At 43.4% G+C, this 18,815-nt stretch overlaps 1 protein-coding gene across 2 annotated transcripts in view; it reads left to right on the top strand.

Moving 5' to 3' along the window:
* The window catches only part of DSCAM (DS cell adhesion molecule), a 404,264-nt gene that overhangs the window by 293,539 nt on the left and 91,910 nt on the right, over positions 1-18,815 (top strand). For both annotated transcript variants that reach the window (XM_059493997.1, XM_059493996.1), the window contains exons 14-17: positions 7,068-7,235; positions 10,779-10,849; positions 16,138-16,378; positions 18,041-18,187. In XM_059493997.1, the coding sequence (XP_059349980.1) occupies positions 7,068-7,235; positions 10,779-10,849; positions 16,138-16,378; positions 18,041-18,187 (627 nt within the window). The remainder of the gene's footprint in view (positions 1-7,067; positions 7,236-10,778; positions 10,850-16,137; positions 16,379-18,040; positions 18,188-18,815) is intronic.

Consider the following 18,815-nt stretch of genomic DNA (forward strand, 5'->3'; position numbering starts at 1 on the left):
TAATGTACCTGAAAGATGAGGAGTGGAAATTCTCCACTGAGGCTGAAGTCAGAAATTGCAGGTTTGGAGATGTGCATTGGGCAAGGCTGCCTTCAAGGGATATGCACACCTAAAAGTTTCTGGGCTCTCTTTTCTTTTTTGATTGTTTTCCTATCTTTCCAACCACCCACCTGCTCCAGAAAAGCTTTTGAAAATCATTCTCGCCTGATTAACTCCTTTCTCACACTAAAACATGTCTTTATTTCTCAAATACAAGAATAAATATTTAAGAATGGTGTAACTCAGCACAACCCCGTTTAGGATGACTTGAGGTGCTTCCATTCTATTGACACACTGACAAGAATGGATTTCAGAGCTCTAAAAAAATCCTTGCTAGATTTAGTTTGATGTTTCCAAGTGATAATGCAGAATGCAGGCAAAGATTAAGTGAACTTGCATTGAAAAATGATTTCTCTCTAATATGGAATGATAAATCAAGAGCGAGACAGGTTGGATGGAAATATCAGGACTCAATATATTGATAAAGGTTAAAAAAAAAAGAAAGGAAAAGAAGTGGGCAGCAGAATTGGTGTCAAAGAAAATATTTGTCTGTATCTGAAGACAAATCCTGGAGGTCATGTCCTAACAAGAGCAGATTATCTTCTTCTTACTGCAAACAACAGAAATGTCAGTTTATAAAGTCTGAGGCTGAATGTTTGGAGAAACTCAGATCAGGTTTTTTAAAATTCTTGCATACGAATTTTGTCATTAACTGAATGACTGAGAAGATGAAATACTAAAGATGATTTATGGAGAACTTGCATGGGGTAGTTGGGGCAATTTAGAACAAAGAGGAAGAATTAAGAAAACTTCTCAGGTTCCAGGCATTAAAGGGACAGAACAAAATTTAGGTTATACATTCAAGGAACACTCTGCCAAGACCATAGTGAAGCTGTAAACTGCACAACTGTATTTTGTGAGAATTTTCCACCTCTGCTGCCTTTCCTGAGGACTCAGGAATGAATTTAGATCAGATGCACCATCGAGGCTTCTCAAGCAGGAAAACTTTTCTGTTTCAGAGAAGGTGCAGGCGATCACAAAGAATGCAAGAGCTGTATTTAGGAGCCCTTACATATCCCATCATAAAATCATATAAATTAGGTTGGAAAAGACCTTTAAGATCATCAAGTCCAAAGATATCTCAGCACTGTTGATGTCTACCCCATCACACACAAAAGGTACACTAATTACCCCAATGGAATTAGTTACTCCATGGAAGGACCACGGAGTTGCCTGTCCTGTAGGGTCCATTTGCAATCCCATAGCACTATGAATACCAGGAACTTGGTGTTTCAGGATGTTTTGGTACTTTGAGATATCACCTGTCTGTACACACATGTACCTGTGGCACTCAGACCTGGCCCTTCATGGAAACCAGTCCTGTGCAGCCTCTAGAGATTTTCATCGGAGCTGTGCAAAGAGCTCTGGAGAGAGGAAAAGGGACGTGGGTCTTCATTTGTGCCTATTTCACCATCCTTTAAAATTTTTTAGGTCATTAGGGCAGTCTTAGGGACAAACTTTGAACAGTTCTGTTTAATTGCGCTTTATTGTGCTCTGGTGTGAGGGGGCTACACCCGGGTCCCCGATGCTTTCGCAGAGTTGGGGGTTCCCAAAATCTTGGCCGGGATCCGCGGGGGTTCCGGCCGGGTGCGGGGCTGGTGCGGTACCAGCGATGGCCACCGGGTGGCAGCGCCAGAACACCGGAAAGCAGCACATGTGCGAGAAGGGAATGAGAAACTCGAGTCCTTCCAGCGCTCTCCTCACGCCCCAGCTGGGACAAAGCCAGCGGGAGCCGAGCTCACCGGGGCGGCAGCAATGGCGGCGCTGCTCCCTCAGCGCCCGGCCCCGGCGCCGGCGGGCGGGGAGCCCTGGGCAGCGCCCTGCGGGCACCAGGGAGCGAGCCCCGGCCCGGCCTCTGTGCCCGTGGCGCCGCAGAGGCCAGGGCAGAGCTGCAGGAGTCGGGGCCTCAGGCAGCGCCCCGAGGCAGCTGCAGCAGCCGGGCCCGGCCTTGTGGCAGCGCAGGAGGCTCTCGTGGTGCCGCTTCTCCAGCCCGGCCCGGCCTTGCGCGCTGCCCCTGCCCCGCTCGGCTTCCTGTGCCCGGCAAAGGTGCCAGGCCGCGCTCGGTGCCCCTGGCTGTCGCTGCTGAAGGCAGTGGGAAGAAGGTGTCATAGCCCAAGAGATATCCCAATGGGAAATAGATGGGAGTGAGCAGCAGGAGTTGGGATGGGAAGAAGATGAGAGATCCCATGAGCTGTGCTTACAGAGAGATGTGAGTGTCCCAGAGGATTCCGATATGCAAGAGCCAGATCAGAGGAAAGGTGAGAGGTATCAAGACCTCTCACTGTGTGATGTGCGCTCCCCCATCTCTCCATGGGACAGTGTCCCAGAGCTTTCCCAGAGGAAAGATGAGAGGAATAAAGAACTCTCACCATGGGAACAAGATGTGTGCTCCCACACATCCCAATGGGAAGACAGCAGAGAATCAGAATTGTACTAAGTGAGAGAAAGCAGTGACAAGGAGCTGTCACAAGGACTGGATGCCAGAGCCCAAGAGCTGTACAAGTGGCCAGCTATAAGTGACTGACAGCTGTTCCAGCAGGAGAAGCATGTGAGCAGTCAGGAGCTGTGCCTTTACCTCTTCAGGAGTGAGAGGCTTGGGCACCTCTTCTTCTCCTCACATCCAGCTGGGGCAGCAGCTTCTGCCTTGGACACTGTAGGACTGCCCGTGACAGAGCAGGCACCGGGCAGGGCAGGTATTGCCTCTGCAGCCACCTCCATGCCAATGGGGCTGGGAGAGCTGGGCTGGATTTCTTCTACACCCATCTGTTGTTGGAGGGCATACTCTCCCTCCAGCTTCTCCATCAGTTTGTAGATGTTTGTCAGTTCCTGGATCAGAATCTCCTCAGTGATGTTCTGATCCTGGCACAGTGAAGCCTGGCTGCTGGTCCGGGTGTCAGAGGGGACACTGGATGAGCTCTGTGTCCCTGGTGATGGCAGTTCCTCCCTGAAGAGAGAAGGAGCTGCTCCCTTTACTTCCTCAGGAGTGAGAGGCTTGGGTTGCTCTTCCTTTTCATCAGCTCCATCTGGGGCAGCAACTGCTGGCTCGGACTCTGTGGGACTCTGTGGGCAAGGAGAGGCACTGGGCAGGGCAGGTGCTGCCTCTGCTGCCACCAGAGAGCAGGAGGAGGAGGCAGCAGTGGGGTCAGTGCAGGCAGTGGCCGAGAGGATGGATGACTGTGATGAGGAAATGAAATGGTGGCAATTCTTGGATGAACTGGAGCCTTTTCCTGGTGAGAGATCCAGAGCTGTGCCAGGTGTCTGTCACAGGACACACAGGGAAGATTTCTTCGGCAGAGGGGATCCCAGAGCTTGCCCCTTGGGAGGCTTCTGTTGAGCGCCCAGCACAGGAGCCATGCAGCCAAGGACCAGTGCCTGCCCCACACAGCCCCCCCAGCCCCTGGCCTGCCCAGCTGAGAGCCCAGGCCCCCAGCAGGCAGCAGGAGGGGGCAGTGCAAGAGAGCCAGGAGGGCACCTTGGCTGGGGAGGACAAAGAGTGGGAAGAGGACATTGAGCCAGAGCTTTCCCAGTGGGAGAATAAGGAAGAGGCAGAGGTGTTCCATGGAGAAATGAACGACTCCCAAAAAGTGTCCCATGGGGAAGAGTGCCCTGAGCAGGAGCTGTGCCAGGAAGAGCCCTCTGACTGGAAAGAGCACTCAGAAGAAGATGTGTCCCAGGGAGAAGACACAAGTCACCATGAGCACTCTGACTGGGACAAAGACTTCACTGAGCAGGAGCTGTCCCAGGGGGAAGTCAGCGGCTCTCAAAACCTCTCAGACTGGGAAGAGTACGCTGGGCAAGGGTTGATTGGAGGAGATGTCAGCAACTGGTCAGAACATTCTGATGGAGAAGAATCCATTGGCCAAGAGCCTGCCCAAAGGGAAGCCTGCATTGGCCAAGACGTGTGGAGAGGCAATGGCAGCAGACCCTCAGGACACTCCAGTTCAGATGACAGCTGTGAGGAACTAATACAGGAGAACTGTGAAGACCAGAGTGACCCTGGCATCTGGACTAAGCCCTCCTTCTTCCCAGAGCAGGAAGAGTGGGATGAGGTGAGCATCCTAGAGCTGCTCCCAGAAGAAAACAGAGAACAAAATCGGAGAGTTTTTGTGGCAGTGCCCCTCTCTTGTGAGGCCTGGGTTGAGGAGGAGGCACCAGAGCCGCACAGTCCAGGGCTGCTCTGTGCCTTGCTCACGCCCCTGAAACGCCAACCCCCTGTGGGACGCGTGGCTTCTCTTCCCTCCCAGAAACCAGAGGCAGGGAGGGAGAGCTGGTTGACATATTGTGTATTTGTATTGCAATCTATGATATAAAAACACAAATATGCAACATGTAATTATGATACAATTTCCTAGAAAATAACCAAAAAACCCAAAACAGTTACAATTATTGAAGAATTTATGTATTTTCTAATAAAGTTTGTAAGGCACAAGAAGCCCCCTGTGAGCAGGGAGTGCTCAGCCCCAGAGCAGCGGGAGAGTTGCCGGCCGGGCGGGCAGGGCAGGGCTGGCGCTGCTCTCTGCCGGCCAACTGAAGGCGCCCGTTGGGGCCGGCTGAGAGAGAGCTGTGCTGGGAGAGAGCCCTTGGCAGCGGGGCTGTGCAGCCACCAGAGCGGAGCCAGCACGGCCCCGCTGAGACGCTGCCCGTGGCCCGGCAGCCCGGCTGCCTCAGAAGGGCAGCGCCGGTTGGGCGTGGGCCAGGAGCAAGGGCTGCTCCTGGCCGGGCTTGCTTTGGCTTTGAAGGTGCTGCAAAGGCTCTTCTCCCCATTTTCACTTCTAGTTTGTGAAATAAACAGGGCAGATCTTCTCTCCTTTTTAATGTCAATATTAAAAGTGATCAGCTCAAGGCTGGCAGGCTCGATGGCGTCGTTCCCAGGAGTGGCTCGGAGAATGGAGGAATGTGCAGATTTGTTTCTTAGGGGGCAGAGCTGGGGGTCCCATCCTCATTAGAGCAGTGGGAGTATACCCTTTGTTACCACCTTCGGTGTCCTGGCTCCAGCTCAGGTATTTGCTCAGGGCAAGGGGCAACAAAGAGTCTCAGTGTTTCTGCAGACTCTGTACTTTGTTCCTCACGTCCAGACATCACTTTGATCTCTTAATTCGATGTTGGCTCGTCATTTTGGGGGTATTTTGGTAAGTTTGGTGGGGTGGTTTTCCCTTGGCATGCTGGGTCCAAAGTTATTTTGCATGCCCTCTGATGTCCCCTCCTTTCACTGTCTGAGAAGGGTGATCCACTTGGCAGCAGGCAGGGTGGTGCTGACAAAGGAAGAATTCTTAACCTTCAAGGACAGGTAGTTAATGAAAACGACCAGCGATTACAATAACAAACAGTTAGAACTCCACCCTGGCAGCAACTGGTCCAACCTGTTCACTCTACAACTTTTTATAAAAAAGTGGGTGACCTTTTTTTACTCATAACAGTTTGCACACAGAACATGCAGCAGAAGGAACTTGCCGCTGAGCCTGTGGCTGAAGCCTTGCCCCCTCTGCTCCCCTGTCCCTGCCCAGGGCCTGCTCAGCAGAAAGCAGCTGTGGAGTCACTTCTGGAGTCCGTACAACTCTTACACTACACAGCGCTTGGGGTGGCAGGGACCTTACAGCTCATGTAGCTCCAGCTGATTATCTCCTACTCTGTGTGTGTCTCTCTCTCTGACACTGTTTCCTCTTTCTTTCTCTCTCCTTTCTCACATTCTTGGGAAATAAAATCTGAGTAAAATCCATCTGTTGCCTTCCCATAGTTTCATTTGCCTCTTAATCAGGGTTGTATTTGAAACAGCCAAGTGAAAAGTAAAGCCCAAGAACCCAACACAGCATAGGGACAAGCTCCAAACACCAGAAACATGGGAGTGGTAACAATATATAGTCTTGGGGGTGAACATTCTAGAGACAGTACCATATATGGAACACAAGTAATCAACAGGGGAGTAGAACTTGGATTAATTAACAAAACTCCAGAGGCTCTCGGAAGGAGATCTCAGGCTTGCCCTGAGTTAGATGAATGTTTCCTAGGGCTGGATGCTAAGGTTTGGTGTCATAGGGGTGAAGTCTGGCTGGGTTTGTGTTTCAGTCAGGCAGTTTCCCCCAGGTCAGTGCTGAGTAGCTGTGGCAGGAGTTTGGTGTTGGCATTTCCATTTTGCAGGGTATTTCTCCAGGACTGATTTTTTTTTTTTTTTCCTGGGATAACTTTCAGAGAATTACAGAATCCCTGATGGTAGAAAAGGTCTCCCAGCACATCAAGTCCAAACTGTGCCCAATGCCCACCTTGTCACCCAGCCCAGAGCACTGAGTGCTATGTCCAGGCCTTCTTTGGACACCTGCAGGGATGGGGGCTCTACCACTACCTTGGGCAGCTGCTTCCAATGCTTAACTACCTTTTCCATGAAGAAATTCCTGCTGATATCCAAGCTGACCATCCCCTGGCCCAGGCTGAGGCTGTGTCCCCTCATGCTGTCATTTGTTGCCGAGGAAAACAGCCTAGTCTCCACCTGCCTGCACCTCCTGTCAGGGAGCTGTGGAGAGCAATGAGGTCTCCCATGGGCTATTCCTGTTTATTAACTCCCTTCCTTCCCTTTTTATTTTTAACACAACCAACATTCTCACTGAGTGAAGATCCCTTTGGGGCAGCAACTCCCATTTTTGTGCAGTTGTTCCAATGCCCCAAAGGTAAGAAATCGCACTTAAAAAACTGGGGAATCTTTTCTGCTTTCAACACCTCCTCAAAGAGGAGCTATTTCTGTGGATTTGCTGATGACCCCAGAGCTAAGATCCCATTGTTTTCAGCCGCACTCTTGCGCCAGTTGGGAATGCTGCTGGCAACGTTGGGAATGCCAAGGAAGGGGAGGGATCACTGGATTTGCCTGGAGCAGAATGTGTTTTCTGGATTAACACAGCAGTGGCATGAAACAGCTTGTATTACCCACATTAACACCACCATTTATTTGTCTGTTTCTATTGATATTTCTTATCAAACAGACTCTTGGGATTCTGTCCAGAGAACCAGAGATGTTTCCCCTCAGCTAAACCAGGCCACCATCATCGACCTGCACCCGTCCTCCACCTACAACATCCGCATGTACGCCAAGAACCGCATCGGCAAGAGCGAGGCCAGCAACGAGCTCACCATCACCACTGATGAAGCAGGTATGACCTGGCTTTGCAACCTCTAAATCCTGTGGGAATTATCTCTCTTTGATGTCAGGAATCATTGCATGAAATTCTGTTTGTGTGACTGCAGCTGTATCAAAATACTGAGTACTGAGTTATTCCCATGGAACATCGTGAGTTTTGCAACTTCATTGTGCAGGGCTGTTATTAAAGCTGTTCAGTGGCATCTAGTGGCCAAAGAAGACATTGTGCTCCAAATTTTCAGCTTGTGACATTGGAATTAACATACCTGTATCTACAGTGAGGCCACTCAACCAGCAACATCCTGGTTTTAGTGGTGGTGCCTCCCCTGTGGGTATTGTGGCTTTCATTACATGTTTAGATATTAATGTAACTAATTTAAATTTCTCCCTTTTGAGAATGTTGATCCACATGAATCAACTCTTCATTTGAACATTCCCTCACTCAACCCTCCCACCATTTATTTTTCTAGCCTCTATTTAGATCTCTTGGCTGACTTTAATGTCATCCCCCTGATCTTTGTTCTCTTGTATTACAGAATCACAGAATCATTTAAGTTGGAAAATACCTCTAAGGTCATCAAGTCTGATCTTTATTTTTATATTTAACCTTTCATTCTCTTTCATCAGCACCAGGAGTACTGTGTGGGCATTTTCCCTTTGGTGACTGGAGACACTCTCGTGTACATGGAATTTCCACCTTCCTTTACCTTTTGCTTAGTCAGCACTGCTTGCTTCTGTGGAGATTTAGAGAGGACAACATGGTGACAGTCTTCCAGCAGTGGAAATTCCCTTTCTCTTTCAAGATTTATGTTGGTCTTGCATTTGAATACCCAGAGACTGATTTTTAGTTCACCTCCTATGAACACAACTGTTTAATTCCCACTGAATTTCTCTGGGAATTTCCTACAATGAAAACACAATCCTTGTCAGGAAAGCATGATTTTCCTTCTGAGGGACCTTGTGAGTAGGAGCAGCACACAAGGGCTCACAGTGGAAAGCAGAATGAGCTAGAGACAACATAAGTTGCATTTCTTTTATCATTCCAGCAGAAGAAAAGTGTGCAGTGAACAGATTTAACAGTGAAGAGTTTGTTTGGAAAATACTTATTTTTTGATCAGAAATTTACTCTTCCTTTGTGCAAAAAAAATGTGAAATCACTAGAGAAAAGAGACTATCCATTCTTCCAGTCATTTATAACCGCAAAATGCCCATCCTTCCTTGTGCAGAATAGAGGCTGGGTCTTAGATCTGCTCTCTTACGCTCCCTTATTCACCCATGCTTGGAATGGTTTTTACTTGCCAAGTTTTTCCTGACTGGTAATTAAGTTGTCAGGGTCAGCAGCTGCCCTTGGAATAAAAAAACAGCTTCCCCATGAGCAGGGTGGAACCTTAACATCACTTTTTATTCAGTTCTTTGTAACCAGGCTTCAGAATAAATGATCCTTTTGTGGCTGTCTTTTTGAGGAGCTGTTCGTTGGTAGAAAAAGACCAGCAGTGTGGAACTGTATTCAAAAGTCACTGATCTACCTAGGGAAGGACTGGGAGGGAGGAGGTCAGGCTTAGGCAGAGTTTGTGATGTTTTTCTCCTGGGTTTTTATTTCAGGGGATGTGCAAAGTGTAGGAACATCATTTTTGTTTGATCACTGTTTACTTCTGTTCCCTGCTTTTACAGCAGGCAGTGGGGAACAGCATGGGTGCAGGGGATGAGAGAGAAGCTAATGAGCAGGGAGCAAAATAAAGGTCCAAGAAATACAAGATAAAAACCAAGCAACTTGGAAAGGGGGGCAGATTCTGTATCACATATTGCAAAGAAATATCTCTATTAAAAAGAAACCTGTAAAAGGTCTCTGTGGCAAAAGAATAGGTAAGGATGGAACAATTTCAAAGCTTTCAGACCACATCTTTCTTTCCATACAACCCCAATTACCTCATGTGTTGGAAAATAGATGCCAGTACACACTTGCTCCAATGCCTATCAGAAAAAAAGAAGCATTATGGCCATTGCCTAATATTGAAATCAATAGAGGAAATGGGGATACCTGGGTTTTCTTTATGTCCTTGCCACAAATTCTGTATGACATTAAGTATGTAAAACAAATGACTTCTTATTTAGCATCTCCCTGTGGTGTGCTGGGAGCACTTAACTATTCAGGGCTGTGAAAAAAAAAATTGGGGTCTTTTGAGGAAAAGTCAGGATTTTTGGGGGCAGATTTTAAACTCCATTTTTAGGATCAAATGCTTGGCTCAAATTCCACTACATTATAAGGAACCCCAGAGGAGTGGCATTCATTTTTATCAACAGGAGGACAGAATCAAGGTCAGACTTCAAAAAATTTATATAGATCTCATTTTTGCCAGTGGACTTTTTCCTCTTCTTCCTTTGTATTAATGCAAGAAGAATGGAAATAAAGTTCTTTCAAGCTTTGGAAATTTCCCATATGAAGGACAGTCAGGAATGGCAGAGAATAGGACATATTTAATAACCTAAACATTACAGGCTGTATTCTGTGTCTCTGCTTCCATCAGTTAAAGCAAAATGTTCTGGTTCCTTTCACCACAGTTGTCACTTATTGCTGCTCCACCTCTAACAGCCCCATCTCACCCTTTTCATTGCTTTCCTTCCTTTGTCCTGCTATTAAACTGAATTTAATACCTTTTACTGAGGCTGTATTCTGCATCAAGGGAACCCTCTGCAGCAGCTCGAGGTGGCTCCATCCCTCTCCTCAGATCTTTCCTTTGCAGTGATTTACCTCACTGAGCAAGCAATTTACTGCACATCTCTCTGTTCAGTCCCAGCTGATCCTGATCTGCTTTGTAGCTGCCCAGCTGACAGGGAGGTTCCTTCTTTTTTCATTCACATTTAAAGCCTCCTGCACACCTTTAGAACCGTGTTGATGGTCCATGAAAGTTTCCCTGGCTCAGGCAAGAGTTGAAAGAAGGTTTTCCCACCTAGAAGTTTTTTTTGTCAGATTTACAGGTTTGAACTCTTACTGGGGAGGGGGAAGAGTGTAAAATGTGAAGGATTTTGCATAAAATATCTGATACTGGTCTGAATGCGCTCAGTTTCCAATGAACAAAGGGGATCCCACTGCAAAATTTGCAACAAGTTGAAAGCAGGATTAGGAACTCCTGGCTCACTTGCTTTAAATGGGTTGTGCTGCTTTTCTGTCTGGATTAGGAGCTTCTGGCTCACCTGCTTTAAATGAACTCAGCTGCTTTTCCATCACCCACAGGGTTGTGACTGCTGAGAATTCCCCTTGCCTATCTCCAGATATGCAGAAACATTGCTGTGAGAGTATCTCTAGCCAAGGAAACCACTATTATTCATTTTATTCTGTTCATTTAATTTACCAGCTTGGTATGTTTTTGCACATGGTGCATTTTGCTGTTGGCCAGAGATGACACCTGAACGCAGAAGATTCCTGGCCCTGCTTTTGTTTGGCAAAGTTTTCCAACCTCTGTGATGCTGGGGTGTAAAGGTGGTGACATTTAATGTGAAATGCTGAATTCCTTGTGCTGTGAGGGCCACCTTTGATGCATTTTCCTTCTCTTTCCAGCCCCTGATGGTCCACCTCAGGATGTGCAGCTTGAGCCTATATCTTCCCAGAGCATCAGAGTCACCTGGAAGGTAAATACTCACACATCCGTGGATCAGATAGGCTCTATCAGTATTTGGATGCTTTTAGGGGAATTTTATAACAACTGTGCCTTGGTTGTTTTATTCAGGAGAGACATTACAGATGCCTTTGCCAACATATCTTAAAATATTTGCCACAATTTGAAGGGAGCATCATGCAAAGAAAGCCTTCTATCGGAGAGTAAAAGTAGCAACTGCTTGCATTTCCTTCTTTTTTCTGATTTCAGAGATAAGGGCACATGTTCAGGAAATAAACACTCACAAAATTTCACTGTAGTTCTGGGTAAAACTTCCCCAGAAACCATTGGAACCAGTGGAACTTCTTCCCATTGCAATAGATTTGGGACAGATTTTTGCTGCACAGAGTCTTAGTATAGTCTATGATAACTGATGAAGAGTAATAAATATAAAAATATCATCAGCTGGTATAATTAAAAAATGTGGCATGTTGTGTGACCCAATTTTTCTAGGTTTTTCCCAGTATTTTGACAATAACAGAAAGTTTTAAATGCTTTGGTATGATATCAGAGATACTTAAACCATGTTTTAAATGGTTTTATTATATATACTGCTTGTATATTGTGTTAATAATTCCATATATTCACATTTCTTAAATATGTAATGTTAAGAGCTGAAATGGCACAATAATAATGATTAATTTCTATATTGATGTTAATTACTCCTGCAAATGTGGGTGATGTGGCTTTTGTCCTAATATATGGATTACTCAGAAAGTCAGGACCAGTGAGGTTCTGCTTATTAACCAAATAACTATGAGTGATTGGTTATTTATTGCACAAGAATGAATATGTTGTAGGTTTAAGCCTGTTAGTTAAAAGGCAGGTTCAGAACCTCTTCTGAATCTGCAATGCTGATGCTTGGATCTTGTCCACATCTTAAATTTATATCAGTATAAACCAAATGGTTTCCAAAACCAAAAGTTCACAGGAATGAACTTAAAGACATGAATTTAAATCCAACACAAAGTCAGTAGAGCAAACAAAGTAGTTTTTGAAGCCGTGCAGGGGTGCACAGTGATTCTCAACAACTAAAATAAATTCTTAATAGTTTTTTTTTCCTTTTTAAAACCACTTAACTGTGACTGTCTGATCAAATCAACTATAATCTTCAAGCTTCTCTGCCTGAATTGAAAGGCTTTGTTTGCTTTTTTAAGAAGTTCACTTTGGGGAATGTTTTTAAAAGTAGCAAGAGAAGATGGGCACCACTGGCCCATTGCTGGAATTCATAGCTGCTGTTTGTGAAGTTCTGCCATTAAATTTGATAGATTTGAACAGGCAGCTACAGGACAAACAGAATTCCCACCCCTACATTTCAATAACTCCCTAAAATATAGTTTAATCTGTACTTCAAGGACACTTCAAGTACAACTGAATGTGTCCTGGGCTCTGGATGTTGTCTGATGTTGGAGGATATCAAATGAGGTGCTGGGGTTGTGTTCTCAAGATTGTGTTTGGACTTCGGTTTGAGAATTCTTGTCAAGCAAAGTTCAGTATGTAATATAACAAACATTCACAAATATTCAAGAAATGAATTATATATTTAGTTCATACTTCATTAGCCTGGTCTCATGAGCTGAAGGGAGAGATGGATTTTCACAATTTGAGATGAGTTTAAGGTGAAGTCACTGTGCAGGGTTAGAGCTTGTGTAGTCCTACCTTTACTTGAAGAGTTATTTCCTGACTGACAGCTTCTAAGCTGATTTAAAAATCTTCCCTACTGAGAAGTCCCAAACCAGGAGCAAGCCACTTTACTTCCCTTGACTTACTGCAGTTTTCTCCAGGTCAGAGCAGTTTTGGTTCATTACTCAAAAAGGAGCTTTAAGATGGTCCCACAGACATAATCCAGTTTGGTTCCATGCTGAATCCTAACTTTTGGGTAGGTCCCTACAGTGTTGTGCAGAAGGCACTGATTGAATGTCTCATAAAATGTAATTAAGAATAAAGAAGAAATCAATCCTATGTTGTCATGGAAGCCAAAAGAGAAGAAAAGAGCCTGACCTTGGTAGTTTTTATTTTGGAGGCACGTGGAGCTTTAGCCATGAAAGGCTGTGATGACATTGAACAAACAGGCTTGTGGTGCAAACCATGGTTATATTTAAAGCTGGCAAACTTTATTAAAACACAGTGTCAATAACAGCAAAAGGAGCAGGGAGTACCACATTGATTATCTTTCATCTTGTATGAAATCCCATTTCTGCAGCTTGCTGCAGCTGTAAATCTTCATTTAAAGTTTTGTCTTTGTCCACTCTTAGAAAATCCCAGTTAAGCAAAGTTGTGTTGGACTGTGATTTGTTTAATCCAATATCTCTGTGTCCACATAAGACTTCGGGTTTCAGACTGAGCTGGTAAATAAAACTCAGCACTTTTTGATAGTTTTAACTGGTGCAGAGATGATGGGAATTAAACAGGAATACTCATTTAGAAAAGAGCATGAAAATATTCATTTTTTCATGCAGTACTTTACATTAGGTAAATTTAGACATGGAGAGTATTCCTTTTCCTCTTTATTCCTATTTACACACACACAAAACTACAGAATGTCATACTTTACAAAAGTCGTTGATACCCTGTTTTAAAGTATTGAATTCTGTGAGAAAAGCAGAAAGTGTATGGACTGAAACTTACTTTTTCATAATGTTCTATGGCTACTGACATAGAACAAGGTTCACAATATTTTTCCCCAAGAACACTAAGTTGTTTCACTCAATTTTCTACCCAAGGCCAGGTTGGACATTGGGGTTAGAGCACCCTAGGACAGTGGGAGGTGTCCCTGCCATGGCAGGGGTGGCTCTGGATGGGCTTTGGGGTCCCTTCTAACCCAAACCATTCAGTGATTCTATGAATTTATCTGAACTCAAACAACAAAAATCTGACCTTAGTTCCCTACCGCAGCTTAAAGGTTCCTCCTTCTGCAAACACTCAAATATCACAAAGCCATGGAATTATCCAGAATATGTAACACACTTACAAAGGGCTCTGATAATAAAATGACAGGTATGTTTCTAAAGCATTTGGGGAGTTTTTGACCAAAAAACCCAGAGAAATATTCAAACAGGACACACTTTATACTCTTAGATTACCAAAACACAATCCTTATCCCTGACGTGTGACTTACAGGGTTCTCAAGATCTGAATCTGCTGATTTGATCAACATCTGATTAAAGTGATACAGTGGGAATTGAAATTATATAATCACTTCAAGTTCGGAGTCTGTTTCTCAGGCAAGAGGTAGAAAAAAAACGTATGAAGAGATTATTCAGTCAGTCAGTTGCATACAGTGACACACATTTTAAATTTGAGAGGGGGTTGCAGAGCAAGGGTTTTGATGGTAGTGGATGAAAGGCAAACCTCACCCTGGTTTTATTACCTTCAGTGGAGTATAAACTCCCCAAAACAGGCAGATCCTGTGGCAGAAATGAGTGTTTTTCTTGAGAATCTGTTCCTCAGGAGATTTAATGGGATGTAGAAACAACAGAAGTTGCTGCTTCTGCCACTCCCACCTGTTGCTGATAAACTGCATCACAAAGACCTTTTTTGTGGGCCAGTGGGACTGATGAGCTTGAGGGCGTCTGTTGGGAGCTTGAAAGAGGTTTGGACGATTGCAAAGAGATTTTTGCTCCTGGATTAAAAACTGCCTTAAAATGCATATAAAAATACATATAATAAAATATATATACTTAAAATATATATACTGATTATGCCTTGTATAGATAGAAGATCAGGCAGGAACATCATCGTTTATGGAAATTAGTCCATTACTATTTAAATATAATTTTTTGTGGGTATTGCTGTCAATGACAGGCTTTTTCCCTGAGCTGAAAATTTCTGCTTTGCACTAGGTCACATTTTATATTGCAGAGCATACAAATGATTTCCAGTAGTCAGGAGCAGGGAACCTTGCACTGAGAAACGTGGCACATAATTATGGCCAACCATTTTGTGCTGTCCATGTCCCTGAATGCCAGATACATTGCAGCTATTCAGTATGCAAATCCCTGCTTCCCAAATCATTGTTGCCTTCAGCACTCATTATCTAATCATCTTTCCACACTACACATTGAATGAACAGAAGCATATTTCAAAGCACAGAATAAAATCTTCCTAATGCATGGGACTGGATAAACTCCTGTGACTGCCTTGCACAGATCAATAAATTCCTTCCTAAAGGTCCAGTGAATGGTGGGAGCTGCTGGAAAAAACAATTAGTAGTGAATGGTGGCCTGGAATGCAAATATACCCTTATCAAATCAGCTTGGATAGGTTCACCTGAAAAGAGAACAAAACATCCTAAAGTCACATTCAAAAGTGTCTCTGTATTGGATTTTTCTGTGCATGAACCATTTTAAGGTCTTTCAGCACAGGTTTGAAAAAGACACACCTGAAATTTATAGGATTGAAAAAAGTTGCTGTTTCATATGAATAACCTGAAAAAATTTACCCAATATGGCATGGTGGTGCAGGACATATTTCTGAATTGTTGCCTACAAGTAGACTTGCATTCAGTAGGAAAAAAAAAACAATTAAACTTTTTGTTTAATGATTTTAGGAGAAACAACTTGACTTTGGATATGTACATTTAATGTGTAACTTTCCCTTTTCTGCTCAGGCTCCAAAGAAGCACTTGCAGAATGGAATCATCTGTGGGTACCAGATAGGTGCTTATCAGGAGTACAGTGCAGGGGGAAATTTCCAGTTCAACATCATCAGCACTGACACCACAGGGGACAGTGACGTTTATACCCTGAATAACCTGAAAAAATTCACCCAGTATGGCATGGTGGTGTAGGACATAGTTCTGAATTGTTGCCTACAAATTGACTTGCATTCAGTAGGGAAAAAAAAAGTTAAACTTTTTTTCAGTGAGTTTAAGGGAAACTTGACTTTGTATATGTGCACTTCATGTATAACTTTCCATTTTCTGTTCAGGCTCCAAAGAAGCACTTGCAGAATGGAATCATCTGTGGGTACCAGATAGGATATTGAGAGTACAGCATGGGGGGAAATTTCCAGTTAGCTCAACATCATCAACATTGACACCACAGGAGACATTCAGAGTATAAACCTCACTAACCTGAAAAAATTCACCCAGTATGGCATGGTGGTGTAGGACCTAGTTCTGAATTGTTGCTTACAAATTGACTTGCATTCAGTAGGAAAAAAATTAAAATTAAACTTCTTTTTTTTTTCCAATAATTTTAGGGGAACCAGCTTGACTTTGGGTGTGTGCACTTTATGCGTAACTTTCCATTTTCTGTTCAGGCTCCAAAGAAGCACTTGCAGAATGGAATCATCCGTGGGTACCAGATCGGATATCGGGAGTACAGCGCGGGGGGAAATTTCCAGTTCAACATCATCAGCATTGACACCACGGGGGACAGTGAGGTTTATACCCTGAATAACCTGAAAAAATTCACCCAGTATGGCATGGTGGTGCAGGCCTGTAACCGGGCTGGGATCGGACCTTCTTCTCAGGAAATCATCACCACAACTCTTGAGGACGGTGGGTCCTTGGCAAACAACTCTCATGGGACTTATTGTTAATTTTATTCTTCTTTTTCTTAATTTTATTCTTTTATTTTCTCTTTTTTATTCTTATTCTCATTTTCTTATTTATTAATCTTTTTATCTTGTTGCATTTCTTGTTTGATTAGTGCTGATGAAAGTAGGGATGATAAAAGACCAGTCTAGGTAGACAGGTGCTTGCTCAATGAGCTTGTCTGATTTTCATTGCAAGGGTGAATTTATTTTACCAGGTAAATAAAAATAACTCTACTAATGTGATAAATCCTTCTGTGAATGATGTTAACTGAGACCAAAAGTTTCACTAAGAACCCAAATGCTCTGGTGTTGACATATTTGCAATTGTTGTGATCTCGTTGTTACTCCAGAGTGATCTCATCATAGTTTTGAGAAGTGAAACTGAAAGGTGAAGCAATATTGTATTTTTTGTTGGATTACTGCTGTTTCCAAATGAATCTGCTGTGTAACCAGAGCTCTTGTACTGCACTGTCTTATATCTTAAGAGAGATGTGTGTTTTTTCAAGGATCTCCAGTGACAGAAAAATCATTGCTGTTTTAGGCAAAATTCACCCTCTCTAATCCAAGGAACAATATAGATTTTTTTTTTCCTAACTGCATAAAAAGTACTTCTCAAACAATGAGAGGGAGTCCTCTAGTGGAAAAAGAGAATGATCCCATATCCAAAACAAAGAGTTCGGTATTTTAGAGGAGTATAAACACAAATAATAATCCTAAAGACCATGCAAGACAGATTTTCACCTACTGTAAATCAACAACAGTGTCCTGAAACCAGTGCCAGCTTGGAATCTGACTTCTACATCAACAAAATAGAATCTCACACATCTAAAATCCTCAAGAGCCACACATTTTGAGGCAGGCTATTCATGAAAGACTGATAGCTTTTTTTACTCTAAATGTTTCTAGGCTCAGCTTGTTGCAAGACCTCAAAAGGCAGCATGCTCACACAGATATATATTTTATACTATAATAAAAGGGATTTTTTTTTTCCTTCAGAATCCAGCATGCTTGCTTTTCTTGGAAATTTTTTTGGTTGTCACTCAATTTTGGGTCCCTCTTAGAATTAAAGATGCCACAAGCTTTAAAAGCAATGCCAGTTACTAGTACTGCTGTATTGATTTGACACTAAATGGCCAACAGAAAATGCCTAGATTTGATTTTTCCCACTTTTTTAAAATATCAGCAAAAATATATTATGACCATTTTTTCCTATTTTTTTTTTAAGATTTGCCCATTTTTTTCTCCCTCCACCAAATTAAAGGGACATCAGAATTGTCCAAAAAATGCAAATTTGGCTGCAAACTTTAAAAATATACTTAAATTGCTTACAGAATGTTCTACACATTGCAGTGTCAGAACACAATTATATTTCAAACGAAGCAACAAAAAGCCAATTAAAAGACAAGTCAGCAAGTAGGGAAACAATACATCAAAAGTCATTCCAGGGAAAACCACTGCACTTGCAGAAACATGTGGATGCAGCAAGAATAAAGGATTTGCATTGTTAAAATGTGTAATGGTAATTAAATATTGTGTGGTGGGATGGAGGGGAAAATAAAGGTTAGCTAAAATATGAATATTGAGTTGCTTTCATTGTGTTAAAATGTTGAATCTCTTATTGCAGTGCCCAGTTGCCCTCCAGGGAACGTGCAAGCCACTGCCACGTCCCCAGAAACCATCTCCATTTCCTGGTCAACACTGGCAAAGGAAACCCTGAATGGGATCCTGCAGGGATTCAGGGTTATCTACTGGGCCAACCTCTTGGATGGAGGTGAGAAACACCAACCTATTACCAAGCAAAAAGCTGTATGTAGCCTTTATATCATTTTCTCTCTGGTGTGAAGGCATTTTACTCTCGTTTCTTCTTGGTTTAGAGAAAACTTTGTCTACCTGTGAGGGAGCAGGTTTTCCTAGAGGCTGAACAGAACAGTAAAGCTGCCTGGAGGAACCTCAGGGAAGGCTCCCACCATGGGTTTGCAAAACTGTCATGGTGCCCAACACAGCTTGAGGAAATTTCACCTCAGGTACAGAGTCCAGAATGGACTTCTGAGGTTTTTTTAATGGACTTTTGTGGGTTTTTTTTTAAGAATGGTGACATGGATCTAGAACAAACCAGCCCAAACCTGATTTTCACTATAATTTGGTTGGTTATCTCTTTGCCTAGTCGATATACTATCACTTATTTTTTCATAGGATGCATTTCCTCTCCTGAGGAAAAAAGATAGAAATTTTTTTTTCTGAGAGCAAAAGAAGGAAATGTCTCTAGGAAAAGCTTGTTATTTCCATGGCAGCTTTTCCTATTGTGTTTTTGTACTCTTAGCATAATTCTTGGGGAAATAGGCTCCAGAGCAGAGACTGAGTGAAAGAATCAAAGGAGAATTGTGATGCTTTCCTAATCT

The sequence above is a fragment of the Ammospiza nelsoni genome, chromosome 2 (genome assembly GCF_027579445.1).
Source record: "Ammospiza nelsoni isolate bAmmNel1 chromosome 2, bAmmNel1.pri, whole genome shotgun sequence".
NCBI classification, from domain to species: Eukaryota; Metazoa; Chordata; class Aves; order Passeriformes; family Passerellidae; genus Ammospiza; species Ammospiza nelsoni.